The 19,131-nt window shown below is 44.7% G+C and overlaps 1 protein-coding gene across 1 annotated transcript in view; it reads right to left on the bottom strand.

The window, feature by feature from the left end:
- Nucleotides 1–19,131, bottom strand: part of CCNY (cyclin Y) — a 192,314-nt gene that overhangs the window by 19,857 nt on the left and 153,326 nt on the right. The window contains exons 6-7 of the mRNA XM_077491106.1: nt 7,890–7,947; nt 3,239–3,358 (exon numbers count right to left, since the gene is read on the bottom strand). Coding sequence (XP_077347232.1) covers nt 3,239–3,358; nt 7,890–7,947 — 178 coding nt within the window. The remainder of the gene's footprint in view (nt 1–3,238; nt 3,359–7,889; nt 7,948–19,131) is intronic.

The raw sequence follows: 19,131 nt of genomic DNA, 5'->3' as shown, positions 1-19,131 counted from the left end.
TACAATGTACTTTTGTGGTACACTTTCACCACATGTTCACGCCATATCTTCATTTCCACTTGGCAGCATCAAATCTTGTCTATAAATGCCAAGGAAGAGGAACACACCTGGATTCACCCCGCTTTTATTAACGGACCCGTACTTTTTTTTTTTTTTTTTTTGTTACTTTAATAAGAAATATAATTTATGTGTATTTGATTTTGCACCTTGTGCAGATGCCAGGTCATGATTTGTTTGATGTGGACTTATTAAATCTATCTGGATTGTGTTCTCTCCATGACAAAGTAATAGATGTGATAACTATTAATGAAATGCAATATGATGATGAGATAGAAATGTGGTACATGATTTAATTTCCTGTGGCTTTCATGGAACATATCTTCACAATCAAGCCAGTATCAATGTCAGTGATTGCATTGGTAGCTCAATGAAATGACTAAGGGGCTTGTAGACAGTGCACAGCAAAAGCTACAGCAAAAGACAAACAGGAATGTATAAAGCCTGTTACTGCACACCAAACAATCACAGAGGAATATAAAGCACAGATCAGTGGTTATGGGGAGTAACAGCATAGAAAGCCCAGTAAGTTTAATAAACAATATTTGCACTTCTCACCACCCTCCAAGAGCCTACCCCTCCTTTATTGCAAGACCATACCAACCCTCCCCCCCCCCCCCTTTCTCCCAGGTGCCACCTTTCCTAAAGAAGAATCCCAGAACATCAGAATTAAAGCTAAACAAAACTCACTATTGTAATAATTTCCCAAAACCATTACATTTATGGCATGCTGTGAATAATAACTGTCACATTTGCCTGTGCTCTCAACCAAACTATCAAACCATCAAATAGCTGGTATCATAACTGATCACATGTGCAGCACCCTGGCAACTACAGATCAACAAAGGCCAAGATGGCAGCTTCCTTGGCTGTAAAGTAGAGGCGGGTTTAGTTCCGCTGTAAGGTTTGCACCTTCTCCTGAGGTGTTATTTCATTCTACAGTATAGGGCACCACCTGAGACTTCAGTGAAGAACGTGCCAGGTCTAATATTAGAAAGAAGGGTTGACAAATGGTTAGACAGATAGGCCACATTAAAATTGAAACTGGTTGCCATAACCAGTTTAAACCACATGGGGGCTTACCATATTGGTTCTAAATGTAATGGATTGCTTAACCACTACAATACAGGGCACTTTCACCCCCTTCCTTCCCAGCCCAATTTTCAGCTTTCAGCGCTCTAGCGCTTTCAGTGACAATTGCGCGGTCATGCTACACTGTACCCAAATGAAATTGTTATCATTTTGTTCGCACAAATAGAGCTTTATTTTGGTGTTATTTATTCACGACTCCGTTTTTTTTTTTTTGCGATATAAGCGCAAAAAAAGCGGAAATTTGGAAAAAAAACAATATTTTCTTTTTTCTATTTGAAAAGAAATCCAATAAAATCAAATTTTGTCATAAATTTAAGCCAAAATGTATTCTGCTACATGTTTTTGGTAAAAAAAATTCCGTTAAGTGTATAATAATTGGTTTGTGTGATCACGGACATATGTACGCAAATGATCATGTACATATGTGTGCAGGTGATCACGTACATATGTGTGCAGGTAATCATTGGGACATGTGATTTTAGTGGGACATATGTGGGGGACATGTTTTTATTATTAGGGACATGTGTTTTTATTATTTGGGGACATGTATGTTTTGGGGACATGTGTGTTTTGGGGACATATGTGGGGACTGTGTTTGTACTGTGTGGTGTGTTGTGTGTTTACACTACACTGATGATCAGTGAGTAAAAAGCTGTAAAAAGCAGCCCATACTCACTGATCATCAGCCGGCTGCAGCGTTCTGCTCACCTCTCCTCAGCGGTGACTTCCGTGTGAGGAGAGGAGAGCCGATTGCCTAGCAACCGGCTGTTTGTTTACATCACATGACGGCCGTGATTGGACACGGCCGTCATGTGATCAGGAGGGCCAATCACAGAGCCCTCCTGCCGATCTGAGATGTGCCGTGTCCGGGTGACACGAGCACATCAGGATCGCGCCGCTGCGCGGGCACGCGCGCGCGCGATCCCGCTACTCCTGAATGACGTTCCTGAACGTCCTATCAGGAGTAGACGGCTCCCACCCGGCCGTATATATGCATTGGCCAGGTGGGAAGTGGTTAAGTAATCCCTGGTGATATGTTAAAATGGAACTTTATCCATGATAACTTGCTGAAAAATAATGTTCTTTAGCAAGGAAGAATAATAATAATAATAATAATAATAATAATAATGCTACCAAAATGAGTATGTGTTGTAAATTGCTTCCGTTGTTACCGTTTCTTCTTGCTGGAGGCTGCCATTTTGCTGAAGCCCTGAGACCTGAACTACAGTAAATCTTTAGGCTGTCAGAAGATTGGCCTCCACAAATTGGGCACATTGCCTAAAAAGACAGAACAACTGAGCATGTGCAGAGTATGTCGAGTCAGTGTACTACTGGATTTTAAACAGTATAGACACTTATTTTTAATGGTTTACATAGATATACCTGCAAAAGAGGCCAGTCATCCAGCAGGACTTACATTTCTGACTAAAGTTCCACTAAAGTTCCACTTTACCTTACAAACAATGACCAGTCAGAGTACCTACTCCAAGCGAAAGATGTAAACTGGCTGTGCAACCAGTTAACGTCTGCCGCAGGTATTATAAATTAAGGGTAGATTTAAATGTGCATCTAAATCTCCCTTGCCTCTGAAGCCCAATCCACGCTCCAGAGGAAACTTAGAGGGCGTGAGGAAGCGATGCAACGCCTCCTCGCCACCTGTTTTAACTCCATTGTTGCTATCAAACATGCTGCAACCGCGTGCATCACATGCAGTTGTGGCGCTTACCCATTGACTTGAAGGTGCAGCGTTCAAGGCCGCCGATCAGTACGAGTCGGGTCAACTTTGCCACGGATGTGAAGCGAAGCATTGTGGAGGAGGGGGGCGGGGTGCGGTAGTTGGCAAGCATGAAAAAATGTGGCTGCACTGCGCACTTTTGCTGCCGCCTTTGAAACACAAGCCTAAATGAGGCCTAAAGCTACAGTTTGAACGCTCACCCCATTTGCAACTAGGAACTATAGTGAATTTGGGTTATCATAACCATGCTTGTTTGCTGTATGTTTGATACTTTTAGCATCTACATGTAATTATTATAAACAAAATCACACATTTTAGTATTGGTTTTATCAGAAGTTCTTTCCAAATACTTACCAGGGTTACTATGGCACATTCAGCGGTCAGCTGGGCAGCACTGAAAAGAGTTCGAACAAAGCGATATATATGTTTCTGTTCTGGGTCATGCTTCTCATAATCAGATGGGATTTCAGATTTCTACAAATAAATTCCACATTTACATATTCATTATATTTGCTGTCAGAGCTGTTTTTGCATTTTTTTGCACACATGTTAAATTGGGCATTTTAAGTGATTGTAAATGATCACCCTGCAAAATAACCCATTCTTTTTAAAATAGGAATGAAAGGCAAAACATTTTTGTATAGATATAAAAATAAATTATAAATACCGTATATACTCGAGTATAAGCCGAGATTTTCAGCCTCTTTTTTGAGGCTGAAAGTGCCCCCCTCGGCTTATACTCGAGTCATCGCTGTCTGCCCGCTCGATCAGCGTGTCGAGCAGACAGACAGCGGCCATTCTACAATTCAAAAGCCGCGCCTCCGGCTCCGCCTTCGCCTGTGATAGGCGGAACACTGAATTTCCCAGCAGCCTGTGTTCCGCCTATCACGGACATCGTATCATCCTCGTACTACGGACGAGGATGATACGATGTCAGTGATAGGCGGAACACAGGCTGCTGGGAAATTCAGTGTTCCGCCTATCACAGGCGAAGGAGGAGGCGCGGCTTTTGAATTTTACAATGGCCGCCGAAGAGGGCACGGGACGGAGGCAAGGCAAGGCAAGGCAAGGCACGGCACGGGACGGGACGGGACGGAGGCAAGGCAAGGCACGACACGACGGCAAGGCACGGCACGGGACGGAACGGAGGCAAGGAGGCAAGGCACGGGACGGAGGCTCGGGACAAAGGTAGGCTGGACACACACACACACACACACACACACACACACACACACACGGATGGGTGGATGGATGGAGACACACACGGATGGATGGAGACACACACGGATGGGTGGATGGATGGAGACACACACGGATGGATGGATGGAGACACACACAGGGATGGGTGGATGGATGGAGACACACACAGGGATGGATGGATGGAGACACACACACACAGGGATGGATGGATGGATGGATGGAGACACACACACACAGGGATGGATGGATGGATGGACACACACACACACAGGGATGGATGGACGGACACACAGGGATGGACGGACACACAGGGATGGACGGACACACACACAGGGATGGACAGGCATGTCTCACCCTCGGCTTATACACGAGTCAATAAGTTTGCCAGTTTTTTTGGGGGTAAATTGGGGGCCTCGGCTTATATTCGGGTCGGCCTATACTCGAGTATATACGGTACCCTTTCTTATAAGTGATCACATTCCCTCTGTTCTCAACTGCATAAGAGCTGGGGGAGGAGAAGCGACAGCACATTGAGCTTCCCAGTGATTGGCTGTGCAGCGGGGGGGGGGGTCAGGGCAAGTCTGATCATCGGGGGAGTACAGCGAATTTCCAGCATATCTAGAGAACTGACCATGCTGTGTTCTCCTGCTTATTGTGGTTAGTTTTTAATAGGTAAGTAAAGGGACTGGCAGGAACATCAGGGATTTGACATAAAGGAAGCAATACAAAGAGAACAGGAGACTTTCTCATACAAGTACATGGTACAGCAGGCGCATACCAGGAATATGGAGTGTTGGGGTAACAACTGCTTTAAACCCCTTAAACATGACATATTATCTGAAAATAGAGACCCTGGAGAATACAATGGTTATAGCTGCAATATTTTCAGTAACAAATACACCCAGTCTAATTTTTGTGCACACAAACACAACAGAATACCCAATATTTGGGTAAAATATAAAAGAAGAGGTTGCCCCAACTAAATAAACAAGATAAGCCTTAAAATTCTGCATGCCTGTAGAGCAGTGACAAACTTCAGTACCGAAAACTGTACATAGCAAACATTTTGAAAACCCTTATATGTCACCAGTGAGCCTGGGAGTGACTAAATGCTCATCTCTCGATTTCAAAACCACAATCGATGTGAATGAGGGCTTAAAAGCATTTGTTGCTGCAAAAGCCTGATGTTGGTGGCATCGAAAGGGTTAAAGCTGGTCTACAGGCACCCAGCAATTACACAGATGAATACATATAAAGGAGCTGTTTCACCAGCCGAAGGATTTGTATTTTTTCCATCCAGTCCTGAAATTTACACAGCTCTGCCACACCACACAGACCTGTCTGGCAGGCAAGGAGACAAACTTTTTCTCTGCCGCTGTTAAGTAACATCATCATCATAAATGTTATTATATGACTGTACAATTCTTATACAGTAATTTACCATGACTATGTAATATGAGGACCTACATACACTATCCAATCAAGCAGGCCCTTGCACCCAGGGCTGCTGTTAGAAATCAAAGGGCCCCGTACAGCCTACCTGATAGAGGGATAGGAGAAAGGGAGGAAGGGAGGGTAGCTGCCACCCCCCTGAATATATCAAAACAATATTTTCGCTAATAATACACTAAAATCATTATTAGTGGACACAAACATATTATAACTTACAAAATTGGGCGGCACAGTGGTGTAGTGGTTAGCACTCTCACCTAGCAGTAAGAAGGGTCGCTGGTTCATATTCCAACCACGACACTACCTGCCTGGAGTTTGCATGTTCTCCCTATGCCTGTGTGGGTTTCCTCCGGTTACTCCGGTTTCCTCCCACAACCCAAAGACATGCAGGTAGGTTAATTGGCTTCTGTCAAAAATTGGCCCTAGTATATGAATGGACCTTGGATTGTGGGCTCCTTGAGGGTAGAGACTGACATGAGTGTACAATGTACAGGGATAGGGACAATTGTAGACACTCACTCAGGTTGAACTGGATGGACTGGTGTCTTTATTCAACCTTAGTAACTATGAAACTATGAAATTCCTGCTAAATGTAAAAGATAAAACTGTATTAAAAAGTTGTGTGTGTAAATAAGGCTCGTTCACATAGGTTGGTGCTGTGGTCTGTGTGCAGGCAGTCTATGTTACGCTATGGGGATGCAGCAGCTGTACAAACACAGCCTCAGATCTTCATCTTACAGGTGTGCAAATGCAGGTATATGACCCCTGAACATTGGCAGTGTGCATTCGGGACCACTCACCCACTCCTGTACACCTATCAAATTAGGACCTGTGGCTGTGTTCATACAGCTATTGCATCCTCACAGAGCAACAACTCCTCATTCACACTGAATGGGCCATAAAATGTGTGTGTATTAGCGCTTCATTTTTTTAATGATTTTTTACAATAAAAAATATAAATATAAACATATATATATACACACATATTATATATAGATATAAAAATTAAAGCTGTAAAAAAAAAAAAAAAATATATATATATATATATATATATATATATTTTACAGCTTTCATTTTTTAGTTTTTTTCACATTGCTGTTGGGGGGCTTTGGTGAGATATCAGGGTTCTAAACAGACCCTTGACACCTCACCTTTGAAACAAAGAAGGGAATCGAGGACAGAGTTTCTTCAACTCCTTCATCTGTAGTCTCAGCTACACTGAGGATGAATGAACAGGAGACATTCATAAACTGAAGCATAGGAAAGACAGTTCACTGTCCTCAGTTATCAATGGACACAGGAGTGATCAGTATCGATCACTCACTTTGTCCATTCAAAAAAGGAAGGGGGTGGTAAATTACATATTTACTGGCTCCGTCCTCCATCCCAACACATACCCTGTACCCGTGTGGCAGCCGGTGGGACAGGAAAGCCAGCAATGCTGTGGGAAGAGGCAGAAGGAGGGGCTGGCACAGTGACAGGCAGAATAGGAAGGGGGATCGGTGTTGTGGAAGCAATTACAGGAATAATGCCCTATGTCACAGGTGTCATCCTTCTATAATTGCTGCACCGATAACCCGTCATTTGGGTCCCCCTGTGTGCTCGGGCCCCCCACAGGACTGGTGGCCCCCCCTATCAGCAGTCCTGCTTGCACTGCATACTTGTTGGTAAATCTAAAGGAGATAGTACAGCCAGATTGCAAAGAGTATGATGAGCCTTACAAACAAATGGCCACTGTCCTCACCTATATCTGGCCTTTGCAGCGAGGAGCACATGGAAGGGCAATGCATGCCAAACAAAACCAAAGAAATTCCAAGCTCAACTTACCAACCAGCCTGTTTTAATGCATACTGTTAGAAAGGATAATTCGGTTGGTTGCAGGCTGGTCGGTAAGTTGAGCTGGGAATTTCTTTGATTTTGTTTTGTATATGATGAGCCTTACAGATTTTGCCGCTATGTCTGGATAGTGAAAGGAGAAGCAAAAGGTTGATGAATCTGTCACTCCACCCTCTCATCCTATCAGCATGCTTCTTGTTAGCACATAGGCATTTCAGCACACTGGACAGGCTCAAGTGGTGCTTCTCCCTCTCCCAGTCTAAGCTTTGCTGTACAGGGGATTACAAGAGGCTGATACCAAGTCAGATTTGGGTACTTAAACTGGTTGAACCTAAAAATAAATATAATGACAGGTGAAAAAAATACGGAGCTGCATACATTTTTGTCTTGACGGTTGCAAACAGCCCTGGTGCACTCATTCTAAGCATTCCAATTCCGTCATAGGATCACTGGTGATAATCCACCACAACGGTTGGCCACACTACAGATGAATAAATAAAAGAACTCAAATACTTACAGAAAGAGGATGAAGTTTTTCATCAAATATATCTAACAGCAACCGACCATCTCCATCTCTGGAAATATAATAAAAAGGAGTTGAAATCTCCAGAAGTGAACAAATTCCAACGATGAGTTTTGTTTTAGGTGGGACTCACATATAAAAAACATAAAATACAAAATGTCATTTACTGCCAATAACAGTTATAAACAGACTAACCACACTAAACTAACATAAGCTATTCTCTGATTGGTTTCTATGCCCAAATATGTTATCACCACTCACCAGCCTATTTATAGTTGGATTCGGAATACATAATTAAGGATAATGCACCCCCACCCCCATCAAATCATTCTCTGCAGCTATTACCTTTTGTACCACCACCCCCTCCCTTTAGAATGTAAGCGCTATGAGCAGGGCCCTCCTGTACCTTTTGTATTGTACTGTAATTGTGTTGTCCCCCCTATACATTGTAAAGCGCTGCGTAAACTGTTGGCGCTATATAAATCGTGAATAATAAGAGGGCAATCTTCTGCTGAACTTTTTTCTTTTTTGCTTTTGTTTTACCTGTAAGGCTCCTTTCACTCGGGGCAGACACTTGGGCCCCTTTCACACTGGGGCGTTTTCCAGGTGCTACAGCGCTAAAAATAGCGCATGTATAGCGCCTGAATAAAACCGGCCCTTTTCACTTTAGTGTGAATGCCGGAGTGCTTTCACACTGGAGCGGTGCGCTGGCAGGACAGTGAAAAAAATCCTGCTAGCCGCATCTTTGGAGCGGTGGAGGAGCCGTGTATTCACCGCTCCTACCCATTGTAATCAATGGGGCAGTGCGGCTATACCAATGGTAAAGCGACACTGCAGCGGCACTTTGCGGGCGGTTTTAACCCTTTTTCAACTGCTAGCGGGGGTTAAAACCACTCCACTAGCGGCCGAATAGATCAAAGCTGAGCGGGCGGATGGCAGATCCATGCCCACTCAGTATATGTAGAGTGAACATGGGCAGAGCCCGTTCTGCTCTATGTACAAGTGTAGACAGACTTCAGTCTGTTTACATCCGACTGCACTCCAATCCACCTAGATGGAGGGGAACTGATCCCTTTCCATTCTTTTTAGCAGACCAGATCAGACTGGAGGTAGGCGGGTGTAAATGGTCACAAGTTTTGTTTACACCCACAGGCCCATAGGGGAGAATGGAGGGTCCGATCCAATCCAGCTGACCCAATCGGACCATTCATGTGAAAGGGGCCTAAAGCCCAGTTGAAGTCACAAACATAAATATTACATGTGATAGACACACCGAACCAGGGGCGGATCCAGGGGGGGGGCAACGGGTCAATTGCCCCCTCCGAGAATACTGGCAGCTGATGACAGCAAAGCAGGGGCGGATCCAGGGGGGGGCAACGGGTCAATTGCCCCCTCCGAGAATACTGGCAGCTGATGACAGCAAAGCCGGTTCCGCGGGTCCAATCGCGGCCGGTTCCGCGGGTACCCGCGGGCCGGTTCCGCGGGTACCCGCGGGCCGGTTCCGCGGGTCCAATCGCGGCCGGTTCCGCGGGCCGGTTCCGCGGGTCCAATCGCGGCCGGTTCCGCGGGTACCAGCGGGCCGGTTCCGCGGGTACCCGCGCTGAGTGGATGGGTGAGGGGGGGGGGGCAGCTGGGCAGCTTAGGAGGGCTGCTGGCCAATCAGGAAGCCAGCAGGCAGGGGAGCAGGGAGATGACATCATCTCTCACTGCCCTGCATCCCTCCAGTCCTGCCCTCACTGTGTAGGAAGCTGTGTGCAGCAGAGAGATTGCATCATCTCTCTGCTGCCTATCTTCACTCTGGGACCCAACAAAAGACCACCTTAGCAGAAAAATGACACAGTAGGTGACAATCCGCAATGTGTGGCAGACTACGTGGCAAGTGGCAATCCGCAATGTGTGGCAGACTACGTGGCAATCCGCAATGTGTGGCAGACTACGTGGCAAGTGGCAATTCGCAATGTGTGGCAGGTGACGTGGCAAGTGACAATCCGCAATGTGTGGCAGGTGACCTGGCAAGTGACAATCCGCAATGTGTGGCAGGTGACGTGGCAAGCGACAATCCGCAATGTGTGGCAGGTGACGTGGCAAGTGGCAATCCGCAATGTGTGGCAGGTGACGTGGCAAGTGACAATCCGCAATGTGTGGCAGGCTACGTGGCAAGTGGCAATCCGCAATGTGTGGCAGGCAACGTGGCAAGTGACAATCCGCAATGTGTGGCAGGTGACCTGCCATTTCCCATATAAATTGCCCCCAAAAAAACATATTTTATAGCAGTGCCCCTCCCGAGACTAGACTCTGGATCCGCCCCTGCACCGAACATTGGACTACACTCATCCCTATGGCTGCTTTCAAAGTTTCACGTGTGTGAGATGACACATGTGATGTGGGGTGTGGCTGTTACTCAGCTATGCCAGCACAGGGCACTGTAGCGTGACTCTGTCTGACCATACATAGGGTTGATGACATTGCTGTGCTCCTCACATGACCGAGCTTAGGGCTGCCAGTTGACTGCTAGGCCTGATCACTATGTTATATGCATCATAATGTGCTGTGCCATACCCAAAAATATCAGGTATTTTTAAAAGGGGGCACAGAGAAGGTGAGTAAAAGTGCCTGAATGTGCAAAGTGACAAAGCCTCTTCAAACTGCAGTCTGCTCACATAATTTGTAATACAAATATCTTTGGCATTCTGAAGCTTCCCTCCAACCACTTTGCATATTATTTCATATATACTGCGATTCAGTACTTGCCAAATATGCTGCAGAAATCTCCCTCCGCTGAGTCTGGCTGCATCCATTTTAACTGTGGGCAGCTGAAGCTGCTGTCTGTTCACTTCCTGGATTTACACAGACACACAGAGGCACAACTCCAGCCCTGCCGCTCTCATTGACCCTCTTTTGACTCATCCCCACTCCTTTCCTGGCAAACTCTCAGGAGAGTGAGAGAGAGAGATGTGTATGATGTTATAGGCCTAGTCTAATGACTAGACAAGAAACAGGAAGGTAGTGTATTTATTGGTATTTATTTTCACCCTAAGAATTGGGTGCAAATAAATAGCGTGTGCGTGTTATACGCCGATAATTCTATTTTAACTGCCTCGGAGGGGAGGGCGAAACGAACGCCGTCAGCTTACATACAGTGAGAATCTCCTCTTTACTTGGAGGCCTCGGTAATAGGATGTCCTGTCTCCTGGGCCGCCCCATTGGACCACAGTTCTGTCTATCATAGGAGATTCTCACTGTATGTAATCTGTTGGTGCTCGTCCCACTCCCCTCTGGGCTGCAGATGGGCATCGATCAGGCTGCTACATTGATGGCAATGGTGAGGCTGCATTCATGTGGACTGATGAGGCTGCATTGAAGCCAATGGTGAGGCTGCTGCAATGAAGCCAATGGTGAGGCCGCTGCATTGAAGCCAATGGTGAGGCCGCTGCATTGAAGCCAATGGTGAGGCCGCTGCATTGAAGCCAATGGTGAGGCCGCTGCATTGAAGCCAATGGTGAGGCCGCTGCATTGAAGCCAATGGTGAGATTGCATTCATGTGGACTGATGAGGCTGCATTGATGGCAAATGTGAGGCTGCAGATGGGCACTGACCCTTATTTTTCTTCAAAGTTCCTTATTTAAAATTTAAGTTTTTTTTCCAGAAACCTCCCTCTTAAAATGAATGTGTGTGTTATACAGTAATTACTGGCAGAAAAAAAAAAATGTTTTACTACCCAAAGTTAAAACAACAAGGGCAGAAGATTTAATAGATAGAAAGTAAAAAAAAAAAAAAATGACTGAAGGTCCGCTTTAAGTCAATATCTTACCCATTGGGTTTCCTGACTATACACTGACTTTTTTTTTTGGCTAAAAAATAAAAACCTATTAACAGATTCCTTCATTTATAGTACAGGTACATTGACAGCCGGCCCTGCCAGATGTGAGAACACGTGATCAGCAGCTGTCTCTGCTATTTGGCTGAAAAATGTCCAGCAGACCTCTTCGGCAAAAGTCAATCAGAGCAGAGCCAACAGGGCCTGCCTAAGTCGCTTTGCCCTGCGATTCTCTGAAATCTCAGATGTTACGCAGCGAAGCGCTGTCTGTTCCAGCAGTGAACAGCAGATGGCGCACTCAGAGCACAGATCAGACTTGGAGGAGGAGGAGGAGGTACCGGTTCTGATGTTGTGAAGGATTACAGCTCTGCACAGGCAGCTTGTGGTTTAATGAAGTCTTCTATGCAACTGGCCTGGAAATATTTTCTGGAAACCGTCTTCCAGAAATCCAGTCATGCAGCCAACACTGTGCTGTGCAGCTTGATTTTCAATCATATTAAAAATAAAAACAAACTTGGACCATCCATGGGATTGAGCTGAGACAGCTGAATGGAAAAGCTGAATGACAAGCCTCGGCTCATGTCTGAATACATTTAAATGATGTGAGATGCAAATGATTTTATTTGCATTTATTAAAATGCATTATATGCTGGAGCGTATCTGTGTTGTATCCGGTTATACAGATGGTAATCAAGTAATAAAGTTATTAAATAATAATAATAATTAAATGTGAGTGTATAGAATTAGCAATCCATAAATACTTTTTAGATACTGGCTCAGTAAAATCTGTTTTAGATTTTGAAGCTGGGATGTTTTTGGCCAGATCCCCCATGAAAAAGAGTGCTCTGGGCACATTATTATTATTATTATTTAAAGGTACTTATATTGCGCCGCCAATTTACACAGCGCTTTTCTAAACAGGCCATTTTTTGCGATACGGAACTGCGTTACTTTAACTGACAATTGCATGGTTGTGCGACCTTGCACCCAAATAAAACACATGTCCTTTTTGTACCACAAATAGAGCTTTCTTTTGGTGGTATTTGATCACCACTGCATTTTTTATTTTTGCGCTATAAGCAAAAAATGACCGACAATTTTGAAGCCAAACAAATTTTTTTTTTTTCTGTAATAAAATATATCCAAGAAAAAAAAAATCTAATCTCTAAATCAATTTAGGCCAATATGTATTCTGCTACATATTTTTGGTAAAAGAATCCCAATAAGCGTATATTGATTGCTTTGTGCAAAAGTTAGAGCGTCTAGAATCTAAGGAATATATTTATGGAATTTTTTAATTTTTACTGGTAATGGTGGCGATCAGTGACTTATAGCAGGACTGCAATATTGCCATGGACAAATTGGAGACTAACTGACACTTTTTTGGGATCCAGTGACACTAATACAGTGATCAGTGCTAAAAATATGCACTGTCACTATACTAATGACACTGGCTGGGAAGGGGTTAAAGCGGGAGTAAACCCGCTGAATTTTTTTTTTCTGAGCATACTAGCTCATTATGAAATACTTACCTTAGAACGAGGCCCTGATATCTCCGACAATCCACGCCGAGGGAGCTGGCATGTTCCCTCGTCGTGTCTTCCGGGTATCGCGGCTCCAGCGCTGTGAGTGGCCGGAGCCGCAATATCGTCACTCCCGCGCATGTGTGTGGGAGATTTCTTTCCGGCAAACTCCGGCGTCTGCTGGGCTTTCAGCCAAAAAAAAACTATGCGCATGCGCCACTGCAGTCAGAGGCGCATTGCGAGGGGAATATCTCCTAAACCATACAGGTTTAGGAGATACGTTTTTACCTACAGGTAAGCCTTATTATAGGCTAAACTGTAGGTAAAAGTAAAACAAAAAAAAAACAGTATACAACCGCTTTAACATCAGGGGCGATCAAAGGGTTAGCTGTGTGCCTAGCTGGTGTTTTACTGTAATGCGGGAGGCACTTTTACTAGGGGAAGGCATCCATGTCCCTGTATTGCAGGAACACAGGATCCATGCCTTCCTTACTAACAGAATGTGATCTGTTTGTGTACTGAATGATCAGTGGTTGCCGGCGGACATCGAGTATGCAGGATCACAGCGAGAGTGGGTCGCCGGCGTTGTGCGCTCGCACCCGATACCCGGAAGTGCAGGATCATGTATATATACACGATCCTGTGCTGCGTGGTCACGCTGTAGCAGTAACATTTCTATATTGCTACTACCCAATGTACCTCCCCTCCCGCCCTAAACACTTACCTGTCTCCTGTCACCACCTCTCCAGCGCTGTCTCAACTGCAGCAATTCCTGGTTATACAGGACACATAGACTACTGCTGCTGTAAATCAATCTCCTGTGAGAAGGGAGCAGGGACATGGCTTACTGGCACTGCGTGTGGTTATGGATGCACACAGCCCGGCTCAGGAGTATGTCTTCACGGGTACCTCCACATCACCCAGCTAGAAGGAGTGGACAGCGCCAGCAGGGGAATGCCAAAGAGAAAGCCGGGGCCTGCTCTGTGCAATATCGTTGCACAGAGCAGATAAATATAACATCTTTTTTATTTTAATTAAAACATTCAAATAAAAAAAAAATAATAATAATAAAGTTCTGCTGACAATTTTTTTTATATCTAAAAAACAAAGTCTTGTGAGCTACCATGTGAAAATCCAAAATGAGAGATGATTAAAAGGACAGCTTCTAGCATTAATCATATTCCATATGCCCATGCCAAATAAAATTTTTATACCAATATAATGCTGCGCTATCCAAATAAAATCATATGGTAATCGTAAATAAATCCTAATGTTACTGACTACAGTCAAATTTCTCTATTGCATATGAATGCAACATGTGTATATAGAGGTGTGTATGCTACATAGGTTGTCATTGGATCGCATAGGATTACAATATTTTAATTGTTTATGATCGCAACTTTTAATCGCATTAGATTGCATTATTATGTTCACTAGATTTTTTTTACATAGGAATGGAATCTCTATATGTATAAACCTTGTGAGCTGCCAAAACTAAAAACTCAAAAAACAAAAAAATACAATTAAAACAAAAAAATACTATGAAATAGCTGCCAGCACTCACCACTTTCTCAAAATGTGACAATGTAAACATATATACCCAATGCACGGCGCTAAGAATTCTGCAAAATACTAAAACTGGTAATATAAAATAAATAAACAGATAATAGGATAATTCATTAAAATATCCCCAATTATAGTACAAGTGCTCATTAGCAGATGAAGAAAGTGCAAGAGCTCGGTGTGTATATGCATAGTCCTCAATATTGATAAGCAAGAAAAAGTCCATAAACATATCAAACAAAAAAAGTGAAACAAATGGTGTCTTCATGCAATATGCAGTGTGCTCTCTCCCCCTTCAGGTAACGTATTTATCGGCGTATAACACGCACCTTTTTCCCCTTAAAATCAGGGGAAAATCGCGGGTGCGTGTTATACACCGATCCTCCACTATCTTGGAGCCTCTGGGCGGCTTTCGGCAGCTTTCGGCCGCCTTTGGCCCTTCTCCGCGGCTTTCGGCCACCTTCGGCCCTTCTCGGCGGCTTTCGGCCCTGCTCGGTGGCCAAAAACCGCAGAGAATGGGCGAAAGCCACCGAGAAGGGCCGAAGGCGGGCGAAAGCCGCCGAGAACGGCCAAAGGCGGCCGAGAACTACTGAGTGCCGCCGAGATACACAGGACATCTCGGCGGCGCCATTTTTAAAAATAAAAGCTGAATATAAAACTGACAAGGGGACAATGATGGACAAGGCTGCATGACAAAGCTGCATATGACACTGACAAGGCTTCAGATGGACACTGATCAGGCTGCATTGATGGGCATTTAAATGTAAGTTTTTTCCCCTAAACTTGGGGCGTGTGTTATACGCCGGCGCATGTTATACACCGATAAATACGGTATTTAACTGTAGTTGGTAATATTAGGATTTAGTACGATTACCATATGATTTTATTTGAGAAGCGCAGCATTATATTGGTAGAACATTATTTTTATATCACTAGGGGACTTGGTAAGATTTCTGTGCAGAGTTCCTGGGGTTTTCACCCCTGCTGGGGCCATCATAAAGGGGTTTTACCATCTTTACTGGATTTCTTTTATTGATTTTATATTATAAGGAATGTAACAAAGGAAACACATGAAGCAGTTAGGAACTATGTTTAGGAGATTTGCCAGTTGAAGTATCTAAGTGAATATAAGATGCCAGCAGCTGGCTCACCCGCCAGGCATCACCTAAAATATCCTTTTAGGGTGGATTAGAGCTGCACGATTCTGGCCAAAATGAGAATCATGATTTTTTTTGCTTAGGATAAAAAGATCACAATTCTCGTGATATAAAATCTTTCACATTAGGCCTCATTCTCACGAGGCGGATCCGCTTCCACGGAGTCCGCCAGCTCAGCGGGATATCTCTCAGTTGAGCCGGCGGATGACAGGTCCCTCTCTGCTCACTGCGGGGAGGGGCTTGTTGAGCGCCGCTGGTTTCTATGGAGAGATCAGATGAAAACGGACAGCATGTCTGTTTTTATCAGATCTCACCTGATCCGATACGCCAGCGACGGATGCAAACCTAGGGCCATCCGTGTGCTTTCAGCAGATCGGACCGGGTCGGATGTCAGCGGACATGTCACCGCTGACATCCGTCGCTTCATAGACTAGCATGGAGTGCCCATTCAGGTACGCCTGTCAGTGTAAAAGGGGCCTACAAAAAAAAATGGGCTAACTTTACTGGTTAGTTTTTTTTTTAATTCATTAACCACTTGCTTACTGGGCATTTAAACTCCCCTCCTGCCCAGACCAATTTTCAGATTTCTGGGCTGATGCACTTTGAATGACAATTGCACTGTACCCAAATTAAATTTTTATCCTTTTTTCCCCACAAATAGAGCTTTCTTTTGGTGGTATTTAATCACAGCTGGGGTTATTTTTTGCTAAACAAACAAAAAAAAGATGGAAAATTTTGAAAAAAAAAAAAAAACCACGTTTAATTGCTTGTTATAACATTTTGTAAACAGGTAATTTTTCTGCTTCATTGATATGCGCTGATGAGGCGGCACTGGTGGGCACTGATAGGCTTCACTGGTGGGCACTAATATGCACAATTAAGTCGGCACTGATAGGCATAGATAAGGTGCACTGATGGCCAGTGAAAAGATGGCACTTATGGGCCCTGATAGGTACCACTGATAGATGGCACTGATGGGCACTGATAGGTGTCACCGATAGGTGACACTGATGGGCACTGGTAGTTGGCACTGATGTGCAGCACTGTTCAGGCACTGACTGTGGGAACTGATAGGTGGCACTGTCAGGTGGCGCTGGTGGGCACTAGTAGGCGGCACTTGTAGGGAGCACAGGTGGGCACTGAGGAGCTGGGGCACATTGCAGTGATCGGGACTGATGTCCCTCTCACTGCTGCCGGTGATCGGCTTTTTCTTTTCTCCTCATACTGTCAGTGCGAGGAGAAAAAATTAGGCGATTACTGGCTGATCAGCTGTGATTGGCTGGCACCTGATCACGTGGTAAGGGGTCGGGGTCTCATAGGTCTCATAGACTCGCTGATCACAGAGCGTGCTGCATGCGCATGGGACAACGTCAATAGACGTAGTACCGGCAATGCAGGTCCGTGCTGTAGCCGTCATTCGGCTATAGCGTGGATCTCTAGAGGTTAAAGTAATTCTTCCCAAAAAATTGCATTTGAAAGACCACTGCACAGATACAGTGTGACATAAAATATTGCAACAACCACCATTTTATTCTCTAGGATGTCTACTAAAAAAATATATATAAATAATGTTTTTTTTCTAGCCATAAAAAAATGATTTTAACTTGAAACCAACAAATGTCAGAAAAAGGTTTAGTGTTTAACCACTTCCTACCCAGCCAATGTACATATACGGCCGGGTGGGAGCCGTCTACTTCTGATAGGACGTTCAGGAACGTCGTTCAGAAGGAGGGGGATCGCGCGTGCCCGTGCAGCGGCGTGATCCCGATGTGCTCCTGTCACCCGGACACGGTGCATCTCGGATCGGCAGGAGGGCTCTGTGATTGGCCCTCCTGATCACATGACGGCCGTGTCCAAACAAACAGCCGGTTGCTAGGCAATCGGCTCCTCCTCTCCTCACACAGAAGTCATCGCTGAGGAGAGCAGATCGCTGCAGCCGGCTGGTGATCAGTGAGTATGAGCTGTTTTTACAGCTTTTTACTAAATGATCACCAGTCTAGTGTAAACACACATGTCACCACAATACACATGTCACCACACATGTCCCCAAAACACACATGTCTCCAAAACACACATGTCCCCAAATAAAAAAACACCTGTCCCCCACATATGTCCCACTAAAATCACATGTTCCAATGATTATCTGCACACATATGTACGTGATCACCTGCACACATCTGTACATGATCATTTGCGTACATATGTCCGTGATCACACAAACCAATTATTATACACTTAACCAAATTTTTTTTACCAAAAACATGTAGCAGAATACATTTTGGCTTAAAGCGGGGTTCCACCCTAAAGTGGAACTTCCGCTGATCGGAACCCTCCCCCCCTCCGGTGTCACAATTGGCACCTTTCAGGGGGGAGGGGGGTGGAGATACCTGTCAAAGACAGGTATTTACACCCACTTCCGGGCATAGACTCCCGTGGGAGTCTATGCCTCTTCCTGTCCTGCCGCGACGTCTGCTGGGACTCACACGGGTCCCAGAGACAGCGCGGACAATTCCTATTGCGCTGCGCGACTCGCGCATGCGCAGTAGGGAACCGGGAAGTGAAGCCGATTCGCTTCACTTCCTGATTCCCTCACCTAGAATGGTGGCGGCAGCAGCCGAGAGCCGAGCGATCGATCGGCCTCGGCTGCCGGCATCGCTGGACCCCGGGACAGGTGAGTGTCCATTTATTAAAAGTCAGCAGCTGTAGTATTTATAGCTGCTGGCTTTTAATATTTTTTTCCCCAGTACAGTCCCCCTTTAAATTTATGACAAAATTTGATTTTATTGGATTTCTTTTAAAATAGAAAAAAGAAAATATATTTTTTTTCCAAATTTCCGCTTTTTTGCACTTATATCGCAAAAAATAAAAAACGGAGTCGTGAATAAATACCACCAATATAAAGTTCTATTTGTGCGAACAAAATTATAAAAATTTAATTTGGGTACAGTGTAGCATGACCGCGCAATTGTCATTGAAAGTGCGAGAGCGATGAAAGCTGAAAACTGGGCTGGGAAGAAAGTGCCCTGTATTGTAGTGGTTAAAGTGGTTGTATACTCATTTTTTTAACTTTTACCTATAGGAAAGCCTATAATAAGGCTTACCTGTAGGTAAAAAAAATATCTCCTAAACCTGTACGGTTTAGGAGATATTCCCCTCGGTATGCGCCGCTGACTGCA

This window comes from Lithobates pipiens, unplaced genomic scaffold, assembly GCF_037356315.1.
Source record: "Lithobates pipiens isolate NorthernLeopardFrog02 unplaced genomic scaffold, aLitPip1_a1.2 Scaffold_19, whole genome shotgun sequence".
In the NCBI taxonomy this organism is placed as follows: domain Eukaryota; kingdom Metazoa; phylum Chordata; class Amphibia; order Anura; family Ranidae; genus Lithobates; species Lithobates pipiens.
Note: the sequence above shows the minus strand (reverse complement) of the source record. Positions and strands in the feature narration are given on the sequence as shown.